This window comes from Molothrus aeneus, chromosome 20, assembly GCF_037042795.1.
Source record: "Molothrus aeneus isolate 106 chromosome 20, BPBGC_Maene_1.0, whole genome shotgun sequence".
Taxonomy (NCBI): domain Eukaryota; kingdom Metazoa; phylum Chordata; class Aves; order Passeriformes; family Icteridae; genus Molothrus; species Molothrus aeneus.
In genome coordinates this window covers 6979180-7007020 of record NC_089665.1, presented here as the reverse complement: position 1 = coordinate 7007020, position 27841 = coordinate 6979180, and the positions used below count along the sequence as shown (strand labels likewise).

Genomic DNA, 27841 nt, shown 5'->3' with positions numbered 1-27841 from the left:
GGGTGGGGACCCTGTCTGGGCCCCTGTAGCCAGGAGCAGGGAATAGGGCATGGCCACCAACTCCTCCAAAGTGCTTCCAAGGGTGGAGTATGGCTCAGCCCAGTGTCCTGGTGAGGTGGTGGAAAGATTTTCCTGCACCAGCACCAAATACCAAGCTTGGAAAGAGCTGGAGCGCCAGGAGCCAAGCAGACAGCAAAGCCCACGCTGAGGAGCGTGCAGTGCAATCCCAAATCCCTGAAATAAGCGGATCACACGAGGCCAGGGGGGAATTCCAAGGGTGGAGGAAGGCATTGCTTCCTCTCTGGCTGCAAAGCCCCTGTGGCAGCCACAGCATCCCGGCAGGAAGCATGGACAGGGGGCACGTGGAGCAGCTTCCCAAAAGTAGAACTTTTATTGACAGCAAGGGAAAACTAAAAACAAAAACAGCCAGAAAGGAGGCAACAACACACAACTAGCCTCCTCTTTCAGGTCCAACCAGTAAGGAGCTGCTCCCAGTCAAATTCCTATCGTACAGTCTCATGAAATAAGAAAATAGCGCCAGGTTCAGCCACCTGTGACTTCGGAGCCGTGGGCCCCAGCCCACGGCTCTCCCCACTGGCCTGGGTGGCTTTGGGAGGAACAGGACCCTGTCAGCCCCTCAGCACTGCAGAGGGGATGGCATTGAAGCCAGGACCTGCATTTCTCTGTGCAAAGAGCTTTGCTTTGTCTCCCGGGTCGCTGCCATTCTTCAGGAGCATTTACATGCAAAGAAGAGCTTTGTTTCCTAAGATCTGCTGTTCCTGCTCATTTCCTAGCAAAGGAGGCTGACCAGGAGCACTGGGAAGGAACAAAGACTCTGCTTCCATAGAAAATCCTACTAACAAAGCAGGAGAGGGGAGAGTGTGTGCAGCAGGAACTTTCCCTCTCAGAAATGTCTCTCCTCTGTGGGCAATCCCACACTGGGCTGCTTCTTTATTCAATTTATCCCTCTCCCAGTGTCTCTCCCTATCCCACAGCCACAGGGAGTTGCCCCCGATGTCAGTGTGATGTCTCCATGTGGTGCATCCATAACAGAACCTTATTTGTTAACAACAGAAATCAGCTTCTCTGCGAAACTTGCAGCACACAGAGGGCAACACCAAGCAACAAAGGCAGGAGGAGCATCGACTTCCACCAAGCAACTCTGCTCTGAGCAAATCCTAAGGGAAGGGCAGGGTGCAGGCAGAAAACCTCTGAGCTAGCATTCAGTAAAAACTCTATTTATTCACCCCTCTTGGTTACAGCTGGGCAGGGGAAGGGGTACAGAGGAGGAGGCCATGCACTCCGGGCTGCTCCGTGCTGCTTTATCCCACGTGTCTGTCTGGGGAAGCTGCCGCGGGCTGGCGCTTTATTTCGCAGTCTGATTAAAAAAAAATAATCAAAACTAAATAAATATTGTTCCAAAAGAAGCCAAAGAGGAGAGAGCAAGCCTTTGGTACAACAGCTGCATCTCCAGCAAGACCCCGAGCTGCTGTGCTGGACCCCTCCAGACAGAGCTGGGGTTGGCACAGGCTCTGCTGAGCCCGTCACGCATGAAACACATGGAGCAAACAACAACAGGAACTTTGTGAGAACTCTGGTTCGTTTGTCACAACCCCCACGACTTTGCTTTGTGGTCTCGGGACGAGGGGAGGTGACAGTCAGGGTTTGAGAGAATCCAAAGGAAACAGGCTCACTCCAGGGCAATGCACTTTCAGCTCCATTTGCTTCCCAGTCTTTGGGGTGAAAGCAGAGTGCTGTGCATGTACAAGGACAGACTCCTTTGACCTCATGTTTGCTTTGCTAAGTTCCCAAAGGTGCCTCAAAACCGGAGCCTAGAACGCAGAGGCCGATGCAGTGTTCCTTTCTATGATATATTTTTCTTATATATAGTATATATTTTTAAACCAGCCCTGCCAAGTCTATTCTCTCGCTCAGGTGCACATCACCAAGAGTCATTTCCCACCATCCCACGACGTATAAAACAGGAGTTATGTGTCTAAGGGGAAGTCGCTTCCTATTGTTCCCTCTCCTTCCCCCTTGCTGGGAGAGAAGGGAGTGGAGGTGTCGGGTGTCAGGTCCTATCGATCCATCTCATCCAGGAGAGGCGTGGCGTCCCCGGCGATGGACATGGGCGTGCTCTCGATCATGGGGCTGGGAGAGGGCCGAGGGGTCAACCTCTGCTTCTGTTTCCTCCGCTCAGCCTCCTTCTCCTGCAGCCACTGCTCGGCCATCTTGCCCCAGTCGATGGCAGCGTGGGTGTTGGTCCTGCAAGGACACGGGGACAACGTGAGAAGTGACAAGGAAACCTCCCCGCCCTCCCTCCCTGCCCGTGGGGAAATAACCCCATCATGCTGCTTCCAAAAAAACCAAGAACAGCAATGGAGACAGGACAGGGATAGGAGCACTCAGAGCTACTCACTTTGGCTGCTGCCTCTGCCTGGAGCTGGATGAGGGCTGTGACTGGGACTGGGTGGACTGGGGTGTGGTGTTGGCCTGCAGCTGGTACTGGGGTGTGGTGATGGGTTGGCTGGGAGTAGTGTAGGAGTAGCTGGGGGTCATCAGAGGGGTGGCCACTGGCTGCTGTGCTGGAGTTGTGAACACCTGTGGAGAGAGAGTAGAGGCTGTCAGGGGACAGAGGGTGGACCTTGCCAGGCTGGGGGGGTTCTGCACTGCCCTGCTCGCCCAGGAGGGTGCCCACCCTCACTCTGCATGCCCCCAGCCCTGCTGAGCACAGCACATTTGCTCCCCTGAGAGCTGGGCCAGCACAGCCTGCCCTCCTTGCTCAGCCCAAGGGGAGATGCTGGAGCCAAGCAAAGGCAAGGGACACCACAAACACTTGGGGCAAGCCAGCAGCAATGACATCCTGCAGCAGGCACAAAGAACAGATAAATTCTTCCTCTGCAGGCTGCAGAGAAAGTGCAGCAGCTCCTAGGATGGCTCCCTCCCACAACCCAAGCCAGCTGGCTTCTTGTCCCATGAAGAGCTTAGTGCCTTTGCCTCCCGGTGTTCACCTCCCTTTTTTTTCAGATGTCTTGATGATTAATACATCGAGTTATCCACAGTCCCTGCCTATCCTCAGCTCAGCACTTACTGTGCCAAACTTCCTGAAAGCCTCCCAAGGAGGATCACTCCTCCCTGCAAGCCTTGTCTTGCAGCATCTCTTCTTAGGGTGCAACAGCTGGGTGTGTTTTTTGCACCCTGGGTGTGTTTTTTGCACCCAGGCTCCTCAGTCCTTCTGCAGCTGGAATTTGCCTTGGTGCCAGCTGGGAGCTTGCAGAGTGGGCTGGGAGCAGGCACACATCAAGAAAGGCTTCACCATGAGCCAAAACTGTCCAATTCCATCTTACTCCCTGCAAAGCCCCTGGGTGTTGGGTCAGGCTGAGGTGTTCCCCCTGGTGCAGCTCAGAGATTAGTGCTGAGCTGAAAAGCCCTGCAAACTCAGCGCATACCTTCCCAGCTAATCTCCTCCACTGGCAGCTCACGTTGCCAATTCAGGGGCACAATCAGAAGGTTGTGTGCCCTCACTGCTGGATCCCCCCTCTCCACCCTGCCACATTCCTTGGGGTCCAGAGCAGTTTGCTCCTTGCTCCAACTCTCCCCGGAGCAGGGCTGTGTTACGCGCCTCATTTCTCCAGTCACGGGAGGCAAAAGGAAACCTGGTTCAAGAATCCAGCCTGTGCAGCACCACAGGGACAAAACCAGGACTGGGGGACCCCAGGCAGTGAGGGATTCCTTGGGCTCCCAGTGGTTTTAGCAACAAGGAGAAGCCAGCAGAAATTGAAGTGACACCTACGTGATACGCGCTGCTGCCGCCTCCGCTGCCTCCGTAGCCGTACTGGCTGGAGCCCCACTGTGCTGGGGTGGCATTTGGGTTCTGTCCCTGGCCTGTCACAGCAGCAATGGCACTGAACATCTGGGAGGTCATGTTCTGTGGCAGAGCATTCACTGCACGTGTCAGGTCTGCAAGGGAGACACGCTGCATTAGGAAAAGTGGAGCCTGGAGGAGCAGCTCACATCCCAATCCCAACTGGGAATGGCTTGCACTGACCTGCCAGGTTGATGTTAGCTGGAGTAGCATTAATGGAGGCTGGAGTCCTGGTCCGACTGCTGCTGCTGGGGGTGATACCTGTGTAAAATACCAAGAGGTTGATTAATTCTCCTGGAGGAGCAGCCATTGGTCTGAAATTCAGGATTTGAAGTTGTTCTGGCACGATGGTTTGCTACCAGGGAATGGTGTGTGCTGGATTGTATGGTGGGGGAGACAAAGGAGAGGAAAGGGACTGGTCCTGACTTTGCTGCACAGCCCACTTGATGAAAGATTAACTCTCAGGAGAGCTCTCAGTGGGTTGGTGCATGGAGCCAAACATTTCAAGCATTGCTCAGAAACTTCCCACACACAGAAAAACCCTAGGACACATTTCTGGGACAAGGGAAATGGAACTGTCCTTTAATAACTGTCCCTGCTATTGTCTGACAAATGAACGGCTGAGGCACTGAAGTTTTAGGCTGCTCACCTGGAACAGGGTCCTGATAATGATCCTTAAACCATCGGAAAAGTCCATTCACAGTAGGGAAGACTTGGCCCCGGTAGCGGAATCCCTCTGGAGTCACTGTCACATACTCTATCCTGGGAGAGCAGGGACAGTGTGAGACATCATGTGCCAGCCACTCACAGACAGGTCACACTCAGAACAGGCATGGACTACAACCACAGCCTGATAATGAACAGATAGATCCACCTAAGGTACTTTATCTTCAAACAATTGCTTCAAACTACCCTGCCTTTCCATGAAAAAATCTGCTTTTCCATGAAAAACCCATCCCTCCCTGCCTACACTCCCACAACACCCACAGCACAGGGCAGTGCTGCTCGTGGCAGCCAGATGGTTAAGAAACATGGGAGTCTCCTGGGTGAGATTTACTGCTAGAATTGGGTCCTCCGCTGTCAGGAGGCCAAATCCTGGCAAAGAGAAGGCGTGATTTACAGGGATTTTGACAGAGCTGGAAGAAAAACTGGCAGCAGTCAGCTGAGGTTTGATACTGGGAGTACTCAGTGCAGATGCTGGGCTTGCCTCTCACTTACCTTGGTTTGCCTCGAGGCTGATATCCCAAGAGGAATTTACCAGGTAGGTCTTTACAGGCACTAATAAAGTATGGAATAAATGTTGGCTTCTCTTTCTTGGTCTTTATCAGCAGCTCTTCCAGCTTCTAATTAGAGAGAAAAAGAAGATAAATGCTCCAGGGGAGCCCACATTTTCAGCAGCACACAGAGCCCATGGATATCCTCCTAAGCAGTTACCACATCCTGGGATTGTCTCACCTTCTTGTCTCCACCATTGCAGTCCTGATAGTATTTGTGGTTCAACAGGTCTCTGGCAAAAGAAGCCATTGGCTGGACATAACGAGCAACAATTTCATCCAGGTCTTCAAACTCCTTTGAACAAACACATATAAAGAGGTATTTAGGGTGTATTTGGTCATACACTCTGCACAGCAAGGCTTGAGGGAAAAAAAAAAAAGACAAATATTGTCTAAGGATCCAGAGAATGTATTGGAAGAGTGTGAAAAGACAAGAGTGTGAAAGCAGCTACAAGGACAGAAGGGCTGTGTCATCTTGTAAAATACATCATTCCCTTTCCCAGGCATGCTCTGCAGGGCTTTACCTCTGTGTTGATCCAGAGCATGGAGCCCAGGCTGAAGGCATTCTCCTTGCCCTCCTCCCGGACATCCACGTGCTGGTAGATGCCATCGTTGACCTTCCAGGTGACAGTCAGGTGGTTCTCCCCTTTGCTGCTCGGCCGGATGATCACATCCCCTTGGTCCATGGTCTCCATCATCTTCTCTGCTTGCTTGAAGCTGATGTTGTGGAATGATGGGTGAGCAATTACCCTCTTGATGTACGCTGGGGAACAAAGGGAATGTTCAGCCTTCCAAGAGGAACTGCTTTCATGCAACTGTACCTAATTGTGCTGATTGTCCTGGAGCAGCCTGGGGAGGCTGGAATTACAAGGGAGAGAGAAATGAAGAGAACTCACTTGTCCTCTGCTGCTTTCTTTTCATGTCTTCTTCCTGTTTGTGGTCTGCTGCCTCGGAGTCGAAGTCGTAGTAGGTGTCTTTGGGCAGTTTCCACTCATTGTTCTTGTCCATCAGGTCTGAGGTCCTGCAGGTCAGGTCTGCACTGAACTTCTCAATGTCAATCTTCATGATGCGGCAGTGGACGGTCATTCCCACCTGCAGAGGAGGTGCAGCCAAGGTGAGCGGCAGGTTTGGCTGATACACCAGAATCCCTGTGCTACAGAACAATCCATGTGGGATCCTGCTGGCACTGAGGAGGTACAAATCACCTCAGCTATTTCAGACTGATACAACCTTTAAAAGTGATCTTTCTACACAAACTGGAAGTCAACCGATCCCAAAAATTACCAGAATCAAAAGACACTGAGGGGGAAAATGGGCAGTTCTCCACACTGGTCACATCCAGAGAACTGCACATCTGGAGGGTCAGGACAATCACCTTTTCTATTTCAAATATCTTTCACAATGGGAGTAGCAAAACTGGACTTCAAGATGTGCAAGAAAGCAGTTATATGTATTCAGAAGCAGACACCCAAAGGACTGCTGTAATAAAATGTGAGGCAGAAAATCCCCCCACAAAAACTGCAATGTCTTAGCTCAGTTAACCATAATGAAGTTAATTAATAATTCTTTAAAGAAATGCTGAGACCTCTGAGCTTACAGGATTATCCATCACCTGCATGGCCTGCTGGGGACCCCAAAAGACAGCAAAGATGTTAAACCACTATTTTATTATGTGATAAAAAGGTGTTGTTCCATTTCTTTAAGAACTCTGTCCTGAGCAGGACCAGTAACTATGATGACCTCCACAAATTAATGGAGAGGGAAGAAAAAGCTATAAGAAGGAAAATGACCTTTGCCTGTCCAAAAGCAGTTCTGTGAACTCTTTAGAAAGCCAGAAACAAAGGGCAGCTCTGCATTAGAAAGCCTTCTGGTCTCCTAAACCCAGACTCCAGCCAGACAACAATAAATCCTCCTGCAGCACAATGTGTTAACTGATTAACAGGGTCCCACCAGCTGCCAAGGGAGATTTGCACTGTGGGACAAGGACACTAACCAGAACCTGAACTTCCTGCTGATTTAAAGTCCTTACATGAAAATAAGGTCAGAAAAGTCATTTAAGAACAGTGTTATTAACCAAACTCTGAAGAGAGAACTCAGGTTCTTCCAGCTCTCGCTGGGAGTGTGAAAATCCACTGATTTCATACCTTCACCCTTTCTTCTGGCCTCTTGACCACCTTGTCACTAAGAAATTTTGTTGGGATGAAGCCAGCAACACCATTATCCAGACGTGTCTTCACTCCAATGGCCTGACCTGGGCAGGAACCGCTGTCAAAATGGTTCCAAACCTTGAGCAAGGCAAAAGCAAATAAATCATTCAGCATGGAAACAAAATAGCCCCAGCAGCTCATACTCAAAACAAGTCCAAAAGCTGTGTCAGCAAAGTGGTGCAGCCAGCAGAGACTTGTGGAAGGGCAGGGGACAGAAGACTTCAACAAATGCTACCCAGTAATGCAATCTTCCTCCTCTGGTTCTGCTCAGCTTATGGGACATTGCAACCAGGAAGGTCAGAACATTTTTAGACCCTGAACAGCAGCCTGTAGCCAGGGCTGGTCTCTAATGAACACTATAGGGGTTTTAAGGTCATGGATTACCCAGCCTGGAATTCACAGTGTTTAGAAGGGACCTAAAGTACAGCTGCATTAAGCAGCAGGTGGTCCAGATAAGTTCTTAAAATTGAGAAGGTGGCAGAGCCTTCTGTTCTCAGTGTCACAGGCAATTTCTCTGCATACATAAAACACAATCCCAGACCACAAACAAGAACGCTTTATGTGTCTGCAAAGAACTGGTCAGCTTAGCCCCAGGTCCATTTCACTCTAAAAGCCATAATGCAGCCATAAAAGACCTGTCAAATCTATACTGAAGCAATTAGTCAGAAGTGCAACAGATTTTATTTACAGCCAAAAGCCACATCAGGTTGGGATCCTGGGGCACTGCGGACACAATCTTGGCTCTGATTCCTTGTCTCCCAAAAACCCTACACAACACTTCTGCTGATAGCAGCCCCCTGAGAAAGGCAGGAGAAGCAGCCCCACCTCACTGAGCTCTGGGAAGTTGTCCTGCTGGCAGAAGGGGCACTGCCAAAGGCCAGTTTCATCATTCCGTATCGCCTGGTCGTAGCTCTCTCCCTGTGGGCGCCTGTGGGCAATCCCAGTCACATTGCAGATGATCATTTTACCTGTGGGGTGATGGGAGAGGGGAAGGAAAGAATGAAAACCTGCAGAGCTGGGCAGTTCCCTCCATCTAAGGTTGTTATTCATGCATGAAGGTGTTAGGAGGTCACACAAGTACTTGAAAAGCTGCTTCACGCTCCACCACAGCACTGTCCCAGCATCACGCTTGTCACAGACATGTTTTATGAAAAATCCTTTCCTTAGGATTTTTTCTCCTGAGAAGCTGAGAGGCCTCAGGAACAAAATGTAAACAATGGTTATCTGCTGCTGTGGAATGCAACAGGTGCATCTGGGATTGGTCTCATGGGGTTGTTTCTAATTAATGGCCAATCACAGTCCAGCTGTCCGGACTGTCTCGGTCAGTCACAAGCCTTTGTTATCATTCTTTTTCTATTCTTAGCTAGTCTTCTGATGAAATCCTTTCTTCTATTCTTTTAGTATAGTTTTAATATAATATATATCCTAAAATAATAAATCAAGCCTTCTGAAACATGGAGTCAACATTCTCGTCTCTTCCCTCATCCTAAGACCCCTGCGAACACCATCACACACACTCACTAAGATCCCTTTGCCCCACCTTCACACATTCTGTGTCAACTCAGGAGGACAGAAAGCAGGGATGTGAACAGGGATGTACCTATGTAAAATGTCTCTGGAGTTTCTTTGGTCAGCATATTGAAGACCTCCTCTGTGTTGGGAGAACGGTACGGGGTTCTCAGGTCCTTGTATCTGCAGCTTAGCTCAGCTCGAATGTCATACAAAGTGATGTGCTTGTCACCATAGCCCTGTGTGGGATTCAGAGGTTATAAAGGCATGAGCAGCAGGAAGAAGGTCAGTAGGGAATCCAGTGTAAGTTTTGGAAGAACACAAGCAAATTATGAAATAGCAAATTTAAAAAAGGGAAGTGCAGCAGGTACTAACAAATGGTGAAACTCGGTCACAGGATGTTGAGGAGGTCAAAAGGACAAACATATTTAGAAGAAACTTCAGGGAGAAGAGCTTAAATGGTTAATTACTGTTCCCTGCCCCAAGTGTACTTTCTGCAAGCATTTACTGCATGCCATTGTCAGACGCTGACTGCTCATTGTGGCCATTTATACATTTTACGACAGCACAGCTAATGCCCAGCTCCCAAAAAGGATAAAGCTATAAAACATGAGAATCTCAGCTGGGCAGCAGAGCTTCTCCTCTGTTTCTCAGCACCAGGAACCCCCAGTGCACCTGTCTTTCCAGTTCTTCAGCAAAGGCATCGAGATCCAGGTCTTTCAGGCGCTCGGGGTTTTCCAGGATCTCCTCCAGAGCTCCTGCAGGATTTGCATCCTCAGCTGACTCATCATATTCCAGGGCATCCACTGCCATTTTCCTGGCCCATTCATAGGTTTCAGGATGGACCCTAGAGCCATCTAAGACTTCAATGTAGGAATCAGTGCTGAAACAAAACCAATGTTCAGATCAGGGCTCTGAGCTGTTCCTGCAGCTCAGTGATCAAGCACATTGTTGAGCAGCACTGCTGCCCTCCATGGAACAAAGCACTCCAAAAAGGACACTGAATTATTCATTGCTAAACCAACAGGAGCCAAGGCAAGACCTGGCAAACTCCAGTCTGCAGTTCCAAAGTTCCAGGTATTTTGGATGCTGGGTGGATTTGATCCCTGCACACTACAGCTGCTCTGTGAACACAGAGCTCTCCGAGTTCCTCTCCTCACACAGATTCAGTGTTGCCAATGAGCTGCTTGGATGGGCTACACTGTTCCCCCAGCAGCTCTGGGATTTGTATCCTGCAAGAATCAAGGGATCTAGCAGGGTTGGATCATTCAGTGTAGGGATTCACCCCGGTGTTCTTTCTCACATTGCTTTTCAAAGGCAAAAAACACCTGGAGAAAGCAAGTTTCTAGTCAGAAACAAGGTTACAGCTGTCCTCAAAACACCTCTTGTGCAGTTACCAGTAACTTAATGCTCTATAAACTTCCCAGTACTACTATTGGTTTAAGAGGAAGACAAATTGCTGAGTTATTTCTCAAGTGTTTGAAACTTTAGAAAAATAAAATACTGTTGGAAGGACCAGGCAGAAATTAAGCTGAAGTGCCCATGGGTTACTGATGACTCCATGACAACTATTTTAGGGAACAATTGGTTTTAGTTTAGTTCCTCTTGACCACAAAGAGTCCTTCACACCAGAACAAACCATATAATTAATTTTCTGCAGTTCACACTGCTGCTGTGCAAGTTTAGCTGCCTGTAAGAATCAGATTAATAACCAGCAATACCTGAACTTGGCCTAAAATCAGAGGGGCCACACAGAAACTCTGGGGAACACTGACTCAGGGAAGGTCACTGTGTCACCCTGTCACTCACACTGACCTCCCAGGACATCAAATACAACCCAATACCCACCTATCACCCAGTGATGCTGTGTCAATTTTGATGAAGCCAGCACAGTTGATAAACACTTTGGGTCCCATGTGACACATCGTAACCAGCTGGGTCCTGTTCTCCAGACGGGTGTTGTTTTGCTTTAAGATCTGCAGAGAGAGGCAAGAATAAAAACCTTGAGAGAGGCAAGAGTATAAACCCTGCTATTCAAACACAATATTGCCCAGAGGTTGTGGACTTCCTATCCCTGGAATTGTTCAAGGCCAGGCTGGATGGGGCTCTGAGTAACCTGCTTTAGTGGAAGATGTCTGCGGCCATGGCCAGGGGTTGGAATTAGATGATCTTTAAGATCCCTTTCAACCCAAATTGTTTTTGTCTGGGAAAAAAAGCAGAGGATTCACACTGCAGTGTTTAAAGCATCTGACACACGCCCATCACAGCTCTTAAGCTGTTGCTCCCTGCCAGTGTCTCAACATTGTGTGAGAGATGATGATTCCACATCATCAAGGCTCCAACTCTCACGAAAAGCTTTGGCTTCTTGCCTCGTGTTTTCTACACTGTGGAGGTGTCTTGACACTCTGACAGCACATCCATTCCTGTGGGTTTGGGAGCTGGCTGGGATTGATGGATATGCTGAGCTGTTTGTGTTTCTCAAGGACACAAGTCCACATGTAGCTTCGGGGCAAGGCACGGCGAGGTAAAAACACATCAACAGAGCTGTCAGCTGGTGATGTGCTGCTTTTGCAGGCAGGCCCAGAAGCCTCCATACCTTCAGCAGGTGAGTGCCTTTGCGTGGTCCCAGGCCACACACGTACTGCAGCAGAGCCTGGCTGTGGGGGTGAGCAATGGCCCTGTTCACATCCACCCCCACCTCGTTCACACGGTTGATGAATTCGCAGTAGAGCGCGTTCAGCAGCTCCTCCTTCACCACGTGCTCCTGGCAGAGAGAAGAGGTGTTAGCCCTGGAAAAGATGGGTCTGTGCAACCCTCTGCCACGAGCCAAACACAACACACTGGCACCCAGGAGCTGCGTTGCACCTCAGCTACCCCTGAGAACAGCCTAAAGGCTTATGAGAAAGAAGCAAAAAAAAAAAAAAAAAAAAAAAAAAGGAAGGTACTATGTAGCCTGAATATGGCACAGAACAGGCAGAACTTGCACAAGTTTAACCTGGAAACCTTTTCTTTGAAAGCAAACCCTCACAGGCTGCTTTCTCTTGCAGAGAAGGATCTTTCTTGCCCAAGGAAAAATTTACCTGCAGAGGGTGGAGTTTCAGGCAGAGAATATCCTCATCAGAGCTGCAGACCTGGGCAAACTCAATGAGGGGGTCCTGGATGCGGCGAGCGAGGGACACGGCCTGGCGCAGCAGAGGGGGGTAATCCCGGAATTCATTCTGCAACAGGACACAGAACCAGGGAAAACCCTCGTGGTGCTTTCACACTTTGTGCCACAAGCAGGAAAGACACTTCAGACAGGGACTGCAGCAAGGAAGCACTTGGTGCTCACGGCAAAAAAAAGCTGAGGTCAAAGGGTCCCAGGAGCTCTTATGCAATTAGTAATGGAACAATCTCACTAATTTCCAACTACATCAATATCCACTTTGTGCATCTGCCGGTGCTGATCTCTTCAGGGAAGCCTAAGATGTTTTGCCTTGATCCAAAGATCAGTACGTGACTGTCCAGATGGATCATACGAGACAGAGGATGATGTAAGGCTAGCACAACAAATGGAGGATGACACAGCATGAATGAGCAACAAACTAAGGGAGGGACTAAGGGAGTAGCAGAAGGCTCACCTCAGACTTCTTGCTGTTCATGTAGAGGATGGCCAGTTCATTGTCCACCAGCTCCACTCCAATTGAGGACAGCTGCTGCCCCTGGTCCAGCTCATGAACAATTCTCTTTACATCCTCCATCAGCATCTGAGCATCCCTAGGGAGACACAACCAAGAGGACTGAGGGGAGAGCATAGAGCTGGGTTCTGGAAACAGTGAAATATAAACAGGCACAAGGAAAGGACTGCAAAGAGACTGGCAAGTGGAAGCAGCACAAAGACTGACCTGTTCTCGCCTGCAATTGTCACCACGTGAGGCTTCTTGTTCAGGAGGAATTTTTTCAATGTTTCAATATCCTGGGCCTGGAAAGGAAAGTAGAAAATCAGAGCAGAACAGCTAGAGGGTTTCTGTTCTGGGCTACCTACATTCCTCTTAGTGACAGCTGCACCAAGGCTCACCTTTTTTTCCCTCTCCTCCTCACGCCAGGCATTCCTTCTCTTTGTGAAATGTGGCAGTCGGAGGAAATCTGTGACCTCACCCTCTCCGTTAACGAGGGCACAAAACACAGGGTGGTCCCTGTCAAACAGAGATCACTCAGACATGGAAGACTGCTGAAGCTGGACATGCATCCAGACACCATTCCCTCCCTCCTACCTGGCTGATGAAAAGGCAATGCCCAGCACCCGGATCCCCTTCCCTTGGTTCTCATCCATGAAATCATCGTCTTCCTCCACCTGCTGATCTGGCCTGTATGCAGCAACCTTCAGCCAGTTGTACAGTTTGCGGCTGCAAGCCTGGGAGAGCAGAGAAAGGACAAAGAGGAGTGAGAAAATCCACTGCAGGGGCCTGGCCTAACCCTCCTCTGGAAGAGAGGTTGAACCCAATTCAACCCCTGCCTCTTTCTCCTCCCCAAGAACTTGTGTATGAGCTGTCAGCAGCTATCCCCAGAACACTGCAGGGCTGCCAGTGTTTGTAAGCCCAGCTCTGCCTCATCTCACCTTGAGGACATACTCCTTGGCCTCCACTAAGAGCTTGTTCTTTAATTCTTTGGCCATCTGCACGTAGAGGAACTGGTTGAGGGAGCGCTCGATGGCCATGGTGCGCTGCCGGTTCCACTCCTGCACCTGGTGACTGAACTCGTCCCGGTAATAGAACTGCTTGATTTCCTCAAAGTACGTCTGGTCACTGCCATAACTGCAGGAAAGGAGAAGAGGAGATACAGAAAGGCTCCAGACACCTGCATGGCAGATTCAGATTCAGGTAGCTGCTTGGAAAAATTAGGGAAGAGCCAACCCTCCCATCCAATGCTGCTTTAGCTGCTGAAATGATGTTGTAGAGAGATCACAGCCATACTACACAGTGTGGCCACTCAGATGTGCAGGGAAGGAACTAAGCTGGCTGGGAAACAAGCATCATCTTCTACAAAAATCCCAAGGTTTCAGAGTTTGCTTTCAAGTGAGTAAGACACATGTTTGCTAAAGTTCTCAACAAGGTGATGAAAAAAGCAAGACCCTGAGAGGCTGCTTGACTTTGAGGTGCAGGAAACTACCAGGCCATAACTTTCAGGTTACAGAGGTGCTCAAAAAGCACTGCATGAATGAGCTCTACCAAGCCAGGGATGGCACAGCCAGTGGGAACTCACCCCTCTACTCCTTTCATGTCAATGCTGATATCTATGGTGAGCAGTGCCTCATCCTCTGCCAGGCTCATTTTCAGGAACTGGTCATCTCTCAGCTCCTTCACAGGCTTGTTCTTCATGTATTTAAAGGAATAGGCATAGTGGGCTTCATCAATATCCTGGGAAAGAGGAGAGACAGTCAGCATGCACACAGGGCATTCATGAAGAAAGATCCTTCTGTATGCCACAGCAGACAATGGTTTTTATTCAATACCCCCTCAGCCCTATGCTTGCCAGTCTACATTTCCTGCCCCAGCAGGACACAGTGAAATTGCTTCCCAGTCCCAGAGAAACAGAGACTGTTTCAATAATTGAAGGCAACATCTCATCTGGTAAAATGCTGAGACTAAAAATGCAGCACACTGCTGAGCTGGGCTCTGCAACAGCCCAGCTCAGTGCTGCTCTGAGATTTATTCAGAGTTGCCACTGACATGGGAGAACAAGCATTTGTATGTTATTTAGATCCTTCCCTGAACTGACCCACAGAGTCAGAGCTCCCTTCCTTACCTTCTTCCCCTTTTTGGTTGGTGTAATGTTGATTTTAGCTCGTTCTTGGAAAGTCTGCCTCAGGACCTGTCTGACCAGGGGCTCCCTGGCGATCTGCAAAGCCACCATGTACCGAGCTCCTTCCAGCACTGCTTCTGGGCTTGGGAATTGACTGCAGGCAAAAAGGCAACGTGAAGCCTTAGAAGAATGTCCCCAGATCCCCTCACTTGTGTTACATCCACAGTAACCCCACAGAGACCCCCCCACACTGACCTACACACATAATCCTTGGCCAGCTCCAGGGGCTCTGCAGGGAACTGCTCTGTCTCATGACGCTGGTAACTGTCTCGGAGATTCTCTCCAAACTGCTCAGGTGTCAGACCAAATTTCTTAGCCAAGCCATCTGGTAAAAGAAAAAAAACCAAACAAAATGCAATGAGGACATGGGTATTGTAGTTAATAGTGAGCAAAACCACCAGTCTTCCTTCCACAGGTGAGTCACAGCACCCTGCAGAGCATGTGGGCCAGGCCACTGCAGGCTCAGCAGGACAGAGCAGAGCCTTACCCAGCCCAGCTGCCTGGCAGATGGTGTACATATCCCTTCGGGAAGCCTGCTTCAGCTCAGGCCCCTTCTGCTCATCATCCTCTGCATCCTCCCCTTCACCTGCAGGAAGGATACATTACAGAGGCATCCAGACAGCTGGAGCGTGTCAGAAGCACAATAAAGAGATTAAACAGAACCTACACTGTACAACAGAGCCCCTAAACCCCACAAAGGCATCTCAAAGGTAACAGTGGCCTTAAAATTATTCAGGGTTGGAAAAACACTATCTTCAGTGTCACTCTTGCAGTTTTAATAGGAATATCTCTGGGTTACACATCAGAACACACATCAAGTTTGCTGATGCCACCCCTGACACAAGGGGTGGCATTCATAATCTACTGGAAAGCACTTTGTGTGGCAAACCTTAAACATCTTCAAAGGTGCCTGAAAGACCTGGAACTAACTTGAGACAGAATGACCAGCAGAGATGCATTGTGCATTTGGAAAGCACTTTGTGTGGCAAAGCTTAAACATTTTCAAAGGTGTCTTAAAGACCAGGAACTAACTTGAGATAGAATGACCAGCAGAGATGCATTGTGCATTTCAATAAACTTTCTTCCTATTCTTTCAAACCAGGATTTTCAAGCAGCCCACAAGGAGAAAACTATCAAATGTGGGGAGACAAACCTTCCTCTTCTTCACCATCCTCCCGGATACGCTTTTGCTTTTTGCGAGCAGCCTTGGCAGCATTCTGCATCTTGGGAATGTCTCTGCCATAGTACAGCAGGAAGTGATTGTACACGTCCTTCAGCTCGTCCATGGACTGCACGTCCTTCAGCCTACAGAAAGCCAGCATGTTACACCCTGCCTGCAGCTAGGTCATACTCAGAACACTCAAGGAACCTGCTCTGACTCAGGTCAGGCAGAAGAAGAGCCCTTGCATTCAGCTCCCAAAAGAATTTTAAGTATTTCTCATTATTGGCTTTGTGGGTGCTCTGCAGTGGCCTGTTATTGCCATATTTTCTGAAAAATTTCTTCACCAGGATTTCTTCTCCTGGAAAGCTAGGAAGCTTCAGCTTCTCTATGTATTATTCTTCTGGAATGTGATTTGAAGAATTATTTGCTCAACATGTGAATTGTTTTTGATTAATGACTAATCACAGCCAGCTGTGTTGGACTCTCTGAATCTGTCACAAGAATTTATTATTCATTCTTGTCTAGCCTTCTGGTGTCTCCTTTCTATTTCTTTAGTATAGTTTTAGTATATAATTTTCTTTTAATATAATATATATCATAAAATAATAAATCAATCTTCTAAGAATTTGAAGTCAATTCTCATCTTTCACCTTGTCCTAAGACCCACAACACAACAACAATTAATAACCACAGTGGCCAGAGTGCCTGTGCTGTTTGGGCAAGTCCATGGACATTTTAAGTAATTTTGGAATGAATGTACAAGTCCTGGCACCCTACCTCTCCATGTCAGTAGTATCCAGGGCCCTTATTCCATCAGCCAAGGGCTTGTCTGGGTCAGCAGAGATTTGCTCATACTGGTAGGCCTGCATCTTCTCAAACAGTCGAGTCAGGTTCTGCTTGCGGATCTTCAGCTGGGTCCACTGACACAGGAGCAAAAGAATTCCAGTGAAACACCCCATTGCAGTGTGTTACCTCTCTCCTCCCTTCCCAAGCAGGGACTTCCAGGATTTTGGGATATTTGTCATCTCAAAATGATCATTAAAATTGTCATCCACAGCCAAAGCCAAATGTGATATGTGGCAGGTCTCATCTCAGAGATGTATTATAATAACAGAAAAAACCAAAATTCAGGTTTGGATCTGATAGCAGAGAAGCAACCTGCACTGCTGGCAGGAAATCTCACTACACAAAAGGAACTCAGTGAAAGAGAAGGATTTTTTGGAATCCTCTTTTGTCAGATAACCCTTTACTATCATACAACAGCAAAAATGCAAAAAAACATGGGTAAAAGCCCCAAACATGGCCAAAACAAACTGCTGAAAGTATCAGGCTAGGTAGGAGGACAAATGTTGATGTGAGAACCAGAAATGAAAATATTCCTTACCTTCTCATCCCACTGCCAGACCCTCCACAGGTCATTGATGTGTAGTTCTGGCTCCACATACTCCTTTCTGTAGAAGGCAATGAATGGGACCTGGGGCAGAAATGAGGCTCATCAGCCCTGATCAGGGGACTGGGCTGTTCCTGGCAGCCAGGAGCCCAGACAGAGCTCCTGCTCCATGTGGAACAGCCAACTAATGAGGCAGCTCTTACTCCACCAAAGAATACCTCACATAGGCAAAAAAACTTCTGCAACATCAGGGAACACCTCAGAGAACAGACTGGATGGAACAAGCAAGGCTCAAGAGCAATTCCCTCACCTCATTCAGCCTCAATTTGTCCACAATCAGGGAAAAATAATGACAGCAGCTCTGCCAAACAGGCCTTAAAAACGTGCATTGCCACAGCTCACATAAAATTGCAGTTCCTGATGGAACATCATTTCATCACAGGAGAGGCAACCAGGGATGGTAACTCAGCCCCTTCTGTGTGCCCTAAATGTTTCCAGCAGCCCTGCTAATCCTGTCAGGAAAAGGAGACAGACCTTGGTAACTATGAAAAGTTGTAAATTACCTCAAAATGCTGATTTCTCATGAAATTCAGGGCTTCTTTAATCTTCTGGATGGTGCTGGGCCCCTTGCGGCCAAAGCTACTGGCTTGTCCACGGTCAAGGTAGTCAGAAGTTTCCTGAAAAGGACACACATTGTGTTCACTCTGCTCCTGAGCTGAACCTCTAAAAGAGAGCCCCAGGTTGAGGCTGAGAAATTGTGGTTCTTTCAACTTTTTTTGTTCTTTTTTGCTCTGTTTCATGGATGCAGAAACAAAGACACACACATCAAATGACCTGCTCAAAACCAGAAATGAAGGTGGGACTGGGCACCACGTTCCTATCAGGAGAGCCCTGGAACAAGTCCCAGGCACAATCCTTTACCTGCAAGGAGATGGTGGGAGTTGCAAAGGCATTCCTATAAATCCAGTCAGCTTCTTCCTCCAGCTCATCATCTTCAGCACTCTTCACTGGGATGGATCTCAGCTGGGAAGAGACAACACCATGAGCACAGGCACGTGCAACACCAGGGCTTGCATTGTTATGTTTCTAAGAAGCCTGGAAATTATTGTTTTGAGTTACAGGTTACCTCTGGGGACCCCCACCTATGGGGTGCCAAGGATATCACTTCAATGTCTGCACCTTCTGAGCACACAGGAAACTGCATCAGCTTTACACTAGATAAAGGCAGCTACAATCCTGTCAAAGGCTTGTGGAAAGGCCTGCAATGGTGCAAAGTCTGCTGTGAAAATCAAGTGAGGACATCTTCATTTCCCACCAGACACCCAAATTTTCTGCAGTTACATCCTCTGCTCCAATTTATCTGTGCCTTGCTACCACTTTGTGGCTGCAGCCACAGAATAACAAAAGCTAAAGCAGTTCCAAAGCCTCTCTGGGCACTCAGTCTCAGCCACTTCTCTTTCAGAGGTGCTGCTCTAATCACCACTGACATCCATGAAGATGACAATATGTGTGAACAGGTTACCTACAGCCACCATCACAAGACAGCATTTCCTTTTGTGGCACAGACTGGCATGGAGAAAAAAGTTCCTTTGGAAAACTGGCAGCTTCACACATGCCATTTCAGAGAAGGGTAATAAACCTCTGCACAGAATTACACTAATATACACTAAAGAGAGATGGATTTTTCAGTGAAAATCTGAATATAGTGTAAAATTAAGACAAAAATATGAGACACCAGAAGGATTCCTCACAGCACAAACAGCACCTTGTACTGAGAGCAGTGTAAGTCTCATCACCTTCAGTAAAGTTGGTTACAGCAGTTGTGTGTTGGCTGGCATACAGGTAAGCTAGAAACCTTCCCATGTCTTCTCTGGCACTGCATCTTGCTCTCCATATATCCAGCTCAACGATTGCTACCATCACCCAGCACAAAGCCATCTCAGCAGAGCCCAAGCCCTGCACTTCAGCAGTGCAACACTGGCACCCAGTGGCCACAGGGAAGCTGTAACTGGAGCTAAACCCAGATTCACACAGGTACAACAGCTCCCATGTCACTGATATTTCTGAATGCAGTTTTAGCCTGTACATTTGACAGATAAGGCCATCAAAGTGGGGAAAAGATATTCCAAAATCCATCCAGCAGCTTGCCAGCCTGCAGGTCCCAAGCCTGGGAGCCAAAACGCTTTTCTGCCTCACCTGGAACCTCTCAGGCATGTCTGTCATGCGGATCTCGTTGTCCTGGTCTGTGAGGTGGCTGCTCTCCAGCTCACTGGGCTCGTACATCTCGAAGATGCTGCGGCGGCTGACGCGTTTCTTGGCCGCCTTCTTGGGCCGCACGCGCGTCTCCCCTTCCGCCTCCTCATCCTCGTACTCGTACTCCTCCTCCATCTCCTCATCATACTCGTTGTACTTCTCAAACTCATCGTAGTCAAAGTCCACGCCAAAGATTTCCTGGGCTTCCTGCAGAGCACTGGAAAACAAAAAAACAAAACCAAAACAAACGTGTTGTTCAGCCCCACAGTGCACGGAACAGTTCGCAGAATATCTTTACAGCAACACAAAGTCTAAGCTTTAGTTTTCCACCCAGGCTAAAAAATCATGGACAAGTACTCCATGATTGGAGTTTTAACTCTGAGCTTTACTGTAAATATTTCTCTTAAGGGCCTGGTTTTGGTATCCCTTTAAAATATCCAGGGGAAAAGGGAAAAAAGGAAGGAGCCACACATTTCAGAAATCACACACTAAAAGCTCTGTGTCTAAATTTACCAGGTTTCTTCTGGGAAAAAGACCAGCAGTACCCAACCACAAGCTGAATCACTCTGCAGTTGCAAGATCCAAATAAGCTGAGCACTATTTTCAAGGCTCCAGGCCAACTACCAATCAATACTTACGCATCTGTGTATCCTGGAAGCTTCTTTCTCCATTTTGGCTTCTTCAGAGGTTGTCCATCATCATCCACAATGAAGTCATCAATGTCTGGACATTGAGAAACAATTTAGTGATCAGAAAACTCACATATAGAACTGGTACCTCTGACAAAGCTCAGCCAGTGCAACTATGAGCCTCCACCACAGACTTAGGCTGCTGCTGGCTGTCAGATTGCCCAGCTCCCCACAGCATCTCCTACAGCAATCTCACACAGTCCAGGAGCCTGAACCACAGTAACAAGCTGGAACAAACTTCCAGACAAACTTCCAGGCAAAGCCATCTGAATTGCAGCTCAGTGCACTGAAAATACAGTCAGGAAAGGCCTGGCTGCTTTGGACAGTAGAAAGAATTCTTGAAACTTTTTTGGTAAGGTAGCAGCAGTGAGAGGCTGATGCTGAAGAGAGGCAGGGCAGGCATGTATTGTGCTATGAGGTATTAAACATTGCCTTGAGTGCCTTCCTCTGAAGCATTTTCATTTTTGAGGCAGCTTAGGGGAGGTGTTCAAGACTTCAGCACACATTATGTGCTCCTGCACAAAGTGGTTCAGACAGACAAACCAAACCTAGGAATATTCACCCAGAAATATTTAATTCTAAGGACTGCACTAATCAGAACAATAAGAGCTTCACCATGACAGGGTCACAGCCTTTTAGATACTTCTACTTCAGAGAAAGTCTGAACTTTGTTCCTGCTCTTTAATCCTAGGACAAACATTGGATGTAACTGACCATCCACACTCACCAGATTCATCTTCCTCCTCCTCCTCTTCCTCTTCCTGTGGAGCAACAGGAGCTTCCACAGCTTCCCCTCCTTCCTCGCCTTCGCCATCCTGAAAGATTTCTTCAGCAATGGCTTCCTTTTCGTGCTCTTCCTTTCCATAATCTTCTGCTTCATCATCCTCATCATCAGACATTTTTCGCACACGCCTGAATTTTTGCTGCAAGGACAATTCCATGTTAGTGCTCACAACCCCTGGCTCAACACTGCACTTCCTCTGCAGGCACTTGGGAGGGAGCAGGATGGAGCCCAGGCACACAGGGGAGAGGAGCCACCCCCTTGGGAGCTGTGTCACTTGCATGCTGTCACCACCAGTGCTGGCCTGGTTGATGTGACTCTAATGTTTCAGAAAGAGCTTTAGAGCCCATAACAGCCTGTGCTGACCTTGAGGTTGGCACCACACAGGGATGGAAGATGAGACTGTCCTGAAGAGGTGGAAAGGGAGGAGCACAGCAGACTTTAGGCACCAGAAAAAAGTTTTGCAAACTCTGGGAAGCCAGGTCCCAGTCGCTTGGGCAGGGACAGATCCCGCTTCCTTCAAGCACTCAGCTCTCCCTTTCCAAGAGGGCAGGAGCTGGTGTGAGGCACTGTCTGCTCATGCCAGGCTGGAGCCCACCCTCCCCTGTGCTAGAACACCCCACACCATTAACAGCAGCATGGGAACACAACTCACTCTTTTGACTTTAACGCCCAAGTTTTCTTCAATGAGGTCAAAGTCATCATCCTCCAGGCGGTCATCAAAAGCTAGAGAAGACAGCAGAGCCAAGTTACACTCTCCCTTTGCTAATCTGGGAATGCACTCACCCAAAAGGGTACAGCTCGCACAGACCAGGGCAGAGGGTGCTCTCTGCCAGCATTACCCCATGCCCTGCTAGTACCAAGCATGACAAAACTCACTGCGCTTTCTCTTTTTGTGGCCAACGTCATCCTCAGAGTCTCCAGAGTCACTGGCTTCCTCTTCCTCTTCCTCATCATCATCATCATTAATGAATCCTTTCAAGTTCCCCTGCTCATCCTGATCATCGAGGTTCAGCTCCTCTTCTTCCTCATCTGGGATGAAGAGCAGCATGTGTTAGACACTTACTGGTTATCCACTGGGACCTGTGCAAGTAGCATCTTCCTCCACACCATCCACACAGAGTTTTAACTGAACACTTTTACTGACACAGAACCCAGCCAGCTGCTCCTGCCAGATCCCCACTTCTTGTCTCGTGCTCTCTTTGCAGAGGGAACAGGTGGAGTGGTCACACTGGGAGAATTCCTCTGCTTTTACCATTTACTATCAAACTGTGTGACTGCAAGTCCCATGAGGGTGAAGCAGCGTATTTTTATTGCCAATTATAAATACCACTTGGAGCACTTGGAGGAAAGGAAGCACTCAAACAGCTGAGATTATTGACTACAGATGGCCCTGCTGTTATAGCACAGTTATTGCTCCATCTGCAGAGCCACAGAATGCAGAACAGCAATGAACACAGACCATTCAGCAAACTCACCATCCTCATCTTCCTCTACAAACTTCTTGGTTACTCTGGGTACAACCTCCCCATCCTGGTTGTACTCCTCCTCTGACTCCTCTGCTTCGCTCTCCACAAAGTCAGACATGGCTGCAACCTCTCAGACAGCAGCTGGGGAAAGAGGAAACATCCCTGGCATCAGCTGAGCAAGCAGAATACAAGCACTTCCCCCTTCAGGTTTTGGAGAGAAGGCAGCTAAAGCAAGAAGGGTTTCAAATTAGCTACAGAGGCCCTGAATTACCCAGTGTCCACCTTGCCTGGACATCCCTGTCACCAGAGATTAGGCAGCAGCCAAGAGCTGCCAGCTCCTGCCAGCCCATGTCTGGGTGAGGAGGGCAGGGCTGTCACAGCAGCACCCGTGGCTCCTGTAACGTGCACACAGCCAGAGCCTCCGGCCCATCCACGCCCTCCCACGCGCTGGGAAGGCTCCCACTGATGCTGCACGGTGCCAGGCATACAGCCCAGCTAATTAGGATCTTAATATGATTAATCCTCACTCACTTAATGAAGCCAGGCTGACCCTGGAAAGGGTTTTGACTGAGCCACAATCACCATCTGTAAGCAACTCTGCAGAGCCCCCAGAGCAAACTGGGGAGGGGTCTGGGGGTCCTGGGCTGGGGCAGGGGGTTTGTGGCTGCCCACAAACCAGACCACAGCCAGGATGTTCCATGCCAGGGGCCTCCATCCAGAGTTGAGGAAGCAACAAGAAAACTACAAAACCTGTGTGTTTTTCATATCCAGAACCTTTTGTTTGATGTTTTTCCCAACTGGGGTTTCTGGACACAACATAAATCAAGCTTGGCACAAAGGAAAGTGTTTGCCAAGTTCTGTTTCTCTGACCCTTCCACTTCTGGTGGTTACAAAACTCATTGATATTTTTGAAATTTTCAAAGGAAGGTTTTTTTTTACCTCCCTTTTATATACATCAAAACAACTGAACCTTACAAGAGTCAGCTATGAGGAAAACCAAATGAACTCCTCAAATGGCTGAGAGGATGAAAATGCCAGCCCAGGAAGAAGTACAGGCCTTTGGGAGGGAGCAGTACAAAAAGCAGTTCAGAGGTGTCAGATCTAAAGCCAAAACCTCCATGTTATATCACATCTGATGTAATTCAACACACAAACATGCAAAAACAGCAGAGGAAAAAAAGATGAGAAAAGAATTCCATATGGCAGGGAATGACACCTAAACAAACATGCTTTAAAACATTCCCATAATCATTTCCCCACTGCAAACAACCCACTGAAGGAAATCAGTCCCATACAGAACAACCTGATCAAGGCTTTGCCATGACACTTCTTGTGTGCAGGATTTCTTGTTCTGCCCCAAGATCCACACATCTGCCGCACAAACACAACAACTTGGAGAAAAAACAGGGACTTAGTGCTCAGTCAGAGTTAAAAGGCCCAAGGCTGATCTTGGATGATCTTTTAAGTCTTAAAATGCGAGCAGCTCCAAAAGAATGTGTCATCCATATCTCATTAAAGAAAACCCACAACAAAGATGGGGGGAAGACCTCTGCCAGATTTCAGACACGAGTGGAGAGAGCAGCTCATACTCCTTGGCTGCAGAATATGTGGCTGTGGCCAACTTCTATGCAGGATGCTCCAGACAAGCAGAAATCACAGCAGGCCAAGGCTACTGCTCTGGTTCAGTGTGGGATCCCCATCCTCAAGAGAACACTTCAGAAGTTAAACACTTGTATTTAAGTAACCCTCTCAGAAATACCACCTCAGAGGGCAGCACTGATGCCAGCTAAATGTGTGTTCCTGATGCAAATGGCACTGATGAATCATGTGAGTACACATAATACAGAAACAGGGATTATGTTTATCAGCCTGTGTATGAATATTCTGCCAACTTCACACTTTCTCACCAATCCTTCTGCTCCAGGTATTCACCAGAGTGTATTAACATATACAAACCTGCAGGCTGAGTGGCTTTTCCTAGAGCATTTCCAAGTCTAATAACCTCGTTTATCTCCTGCCCATGATCAATACACAAACCCACCTGTCAAAGCACAACATCCAATTTCACCATTCTCTGCCAGTGAAGTGTTTAACTCATGATTCCAACTTTCTTCCTCATCACTTGCCCTACAATCTACTGGTAATTTTAGTCCATGGAAATTCAAATTTGTCTGGACACAGGGAACAAATAGTACTCGAGAAAACCATCTTATTTAATGATCCAGCCAAGCAGGTTCCACACAAGCCAACCACCCACAAACCCAGGTGCTTTCAGCTCCAGCAAAATTCACCTCAGGACAGCACGGATGTCATTTAATATGGAAAAGAGATGCAATATATTAAATCAGATATTGATTAAAGGTGCCTCTCCCACCCTCTGTGCCAGGGAAGTGGGCAGAGGTGCAGAGGCAGAACTTGGTGTGGTCACACAGGGAGAGACCTGAGGAGGGTTTAAAGACTCTGGACCAAGGAGTGTTGGGCCAGCCCAGCTGTTCTGATCAGGAGTGTCTGCACTTTGCTCAGCTCAAGGGCACAGTGGCACTGATCCAGAGTCCACAAGCACCTTTTAACTGGGACCATTGCGTTCTGATCAGGGCAGGACCAAGATGGACATTGGCTGCAGACTCTGTGAGGTGAGGCAGGGCCTTTACAACAAATGCTGCTTTGTGAGAGCCTGAGGATTTCAGAAATCATTCACACATCCAGTGTGAACAGAAAACATGGACATTGGGAATAGAAATGTCCCTCAAGAGCTTCACCTGAGCAGGTGTGGGGTGAGGGAAAGCAGAAACATCTGACACTCTCCCAGCTTCAGGGACGCCATCGAAGGCAGGAAACTTCAGTGGTGCTCAGAGAATAACCAAGCAGTGTCCTCAGAGCAAGATGTATTTATTATTCAGCAATCAACCTCAGGATAGCAGTGTGAATACATAAACCAACAAAGCCAGGCGCTCACCTTGGCTTTAGGACACCATGGGTGCAGCAAAGACAGTCCTTGACTTCTCCTCATCCTTTGTGGAAGAAACTACATCAATCCCACATTAACACGTGTTTTGTGTGGGTTTTTTTTTTTTTTTTGGAGGGGAGAGTGCTTGGGCAGGGATGGTTCTAACCTCTGCCACTTCATGATTCAACTCACAGTCCATTAAGGATCACACAGATCCAGGGAACCACAATGCCAAAGCCAGCACTGACCATCAGCTCTCATGGCCACATTTCAAAGGGTCAAACTGCAGAGGATTCAGAAAGCTCTGTGAGAATAAAAGAGCTGGGGAACTCGACTCAAAATGCAGAGGCTAAGGAAGCCAAATCTATTAATTCTGTCAATTAAATGCTCATGAAATTAATTTTAGCACAGTCCAAGTACATCCACTGCAGTCCAAGACTGACAACAAATGTCTGACTGGGAAAAACCCAAATGAACTGCAGAGATACCCCCTGAAGCTCTCAGTGAATTTCTCAGTTAAATCATTATCAGTATTCTTAAATTAAAAAAAAAAAAAAACAAAACAAGCCATGGTTGACCTGCAATGTGTGGATTTAACACCAATAATAAGCAATGATCTTTAGGCTATGTCCCACCACAGAACTCAGACAAAATCATTTTGGCATCTTTTAATTTGAAGCTTATAAACCTAACAGAAACATCCCTGTGAAGCACTGCAAGGCACTCCTACCATGAGAAACTACCCTCACAGGCTCCTCAATGCTGAGGTCTTCCTCACAGGCATTTCTTGGTATCTACATGGACTTCTGACGGCCACTGGGGCCTGCCAGCCCTGATATCAGCAATATATCACTTTATATTTAGCTTTAACAGCTGTTTTTCAGATTTCTGAAGTCTGCATCTGAACCTGACACTCCCACCCTGCTCAGTGGGAGGAACACAGGGGGAAGTGATGACTGGGGACCAATGATGGGGAAAGTCCAGGCAGCCACCACAGCCCAGGAACTTCCCATACCTGCTTTGTTGGTTTTGATGCTGCTGCTGGTCCCACCGCCCCCGATGCTATCAGGTGGCAGCACGTCCTGTGGCAGGGTGACACATTTAATAGCACGTTGTGTGAAAAAACGCTTCCGCCTGTTTATTTTAGCCCTGCTGCATCACAATTTCCGGTCAGAAACAGAAAACTGATGCTCCCTCCTTGCTTTCTCTGACCTGCCCATGACTTCGTGCACCTGGATCCTATCTCCTATCAGCAAGCTTCTCCTCTAAGGTGAGGACACAAAGGCTTTGCTTGCCCAAAAACCTGCTCTGCTCCTGTGTTTTCCAGCGCTCCCTTTTTGGGATGGTCTAACCAGAACTGCCAGGACACAAACTGCCAACCATTTACTCAGCAGCATAACAATGTTTTCTATTTCATTCTCTCCTCCTTTAAAGTAATTTCAAAATATCCCTCTTAGGCTACAATGGGGTGTTGAAGTCGTTTTAAAAGAAAAAATTGTTGAGACACCTACTGCTCTTCCCTGAATAAGAAGAGCTGATGTAGAGCCAATTTTGTGATGTTTGTTACTTTCCTTACACCTTCTGCCATATCTTATTTACCACACTAGCACTCCCACCCAGTGTTATCTGGCCTCTATAACCTCACAATTTAGTTATCCTAAATAATTTAGGAGTAACCTTCCTTCTCCACATCATTGTATTCAGGGAAAAAAAAATAAAAAAAGCAGCAGAGATGACTATGAAACTCTGCAATATCCTCACTCCACTATGAGTGCCAATCAAAGGCTTGATACCTTTCAGTCATTTATTAAACCCAAAAGGGCCTTCCCAGGCCCTTGGATTTTCAGGGAGCACCTCGAGAGAAGTTTGGAAAACCTAATGCGGAGGTCTGGGAATCACACCGGCGGAGCAGAGATCCGGGAATCACACCCACAGCGCAGGGAGATCCAGGAGCACCAGTGTGGCGAGAAACGAAGGTCAGACTCTTTTCTCCACTCCAAGAAAAGCCCCCCGATGCTCCCCACGCCATCGCCTCACACCCACAGCTCTCCCCACCCACCGTGCCAGCGCTACCCCGCTGCAGCAGGGGCGGCGGCTGCGGCACCTCCCGGCCCTGGGGGAGCCTCCCCCGACCCCAGCCACCGCCCGGCCTCCCCCGGGCCCTGCCCGCCGCCACCCCGGGAGGCTCCAGCCCCACCCACGGCCACCAGCGGGGCGGCCGCCGCCGCCTCTGCCCGCACCGGGGCCCGCGGCGCAGCCCGACACCAACCTCGGGCACGTCCCTGCCGCCTCCACCGGGGCTCGGAGCCGCCGCGGCGCCGGGTCGGGCGTGACACCCGGGCCGGGACAAACACAGGTTCGCCCTTGTCCCAGTAAGGGACCCCCGTTCACCGCCGCCCTGCCGGGCCCGGCGCGGCCTTACCCGAGGGGCCGAGGGAAAATGGAGGCGGTGGC

General features: G+C 48.5%; 1 protein-coding gene across 2 annotated transcripts; it reads right to left on the bottom strand.

Moving 5' to 3' along the window:
* Window positions 1–367: 367 nt before the first annotated feature.
* SUPT6H (SPT6 homolog, histone chaperone and transcription elongation factor) lies at window positions 368–27841 on the bottom strand. Of its 2 annotated transcripts, none has more exons than XM_066563281.1 (37): window positions 27810–27841; window positions 22450–22581; window positions 21851–22003; window positions 21627–21697; window positions 20918–21113; window positions 20140–20224; window positions 19445–19718; window positions 18170–18271; window positions 17812–17925; window positions 17243–17332; window positions 16636–16778; window positions 15850–16001; window positions 15184–15282; window positions 14892–15021; window positions 14640–14790; window positions 14097–14251; window positions 13453–13648; window positions 13109–13248; window positions 12913–13030; window positions 12740–12816; window positions 12476–12611; window positions 11936–12073; window positions 11452–11619; window positions 10704–10831; window positions 9531–9738; window positions 8947–9094; window positions 8172–8314; window positions 7284–7424; window positions 6036–6231; window positions 5664–5902; window positions 5321–5434; window positions 5084–5208; window positions 4515–4627; window positions 4049–4126; window positions 3794–3960; window positions 2420–2601; window positions 368–2265 (listed from the first exon to the last, which is right to left on the bottom strand). In XM_066563281.1, exons 2-37 carry the CDS (start codon window positions 22556–22558, stop codon window positions 2079–2081), a joined length of 5166 nt encoding a protein of 1721 aa, XP_066419378.1. In that variant the 5' UTR covers window positions 22559–22581; window positions 27810–27841; the 3' UTR covers window positions 368–2078. The 2 variants fall into 2 exon arrangements, with proteins under 2 accessions (XP_066419378.1, XP_066419377.1); XM_066563280.1 differs by having other exon boundaries at window positions 27657–27827.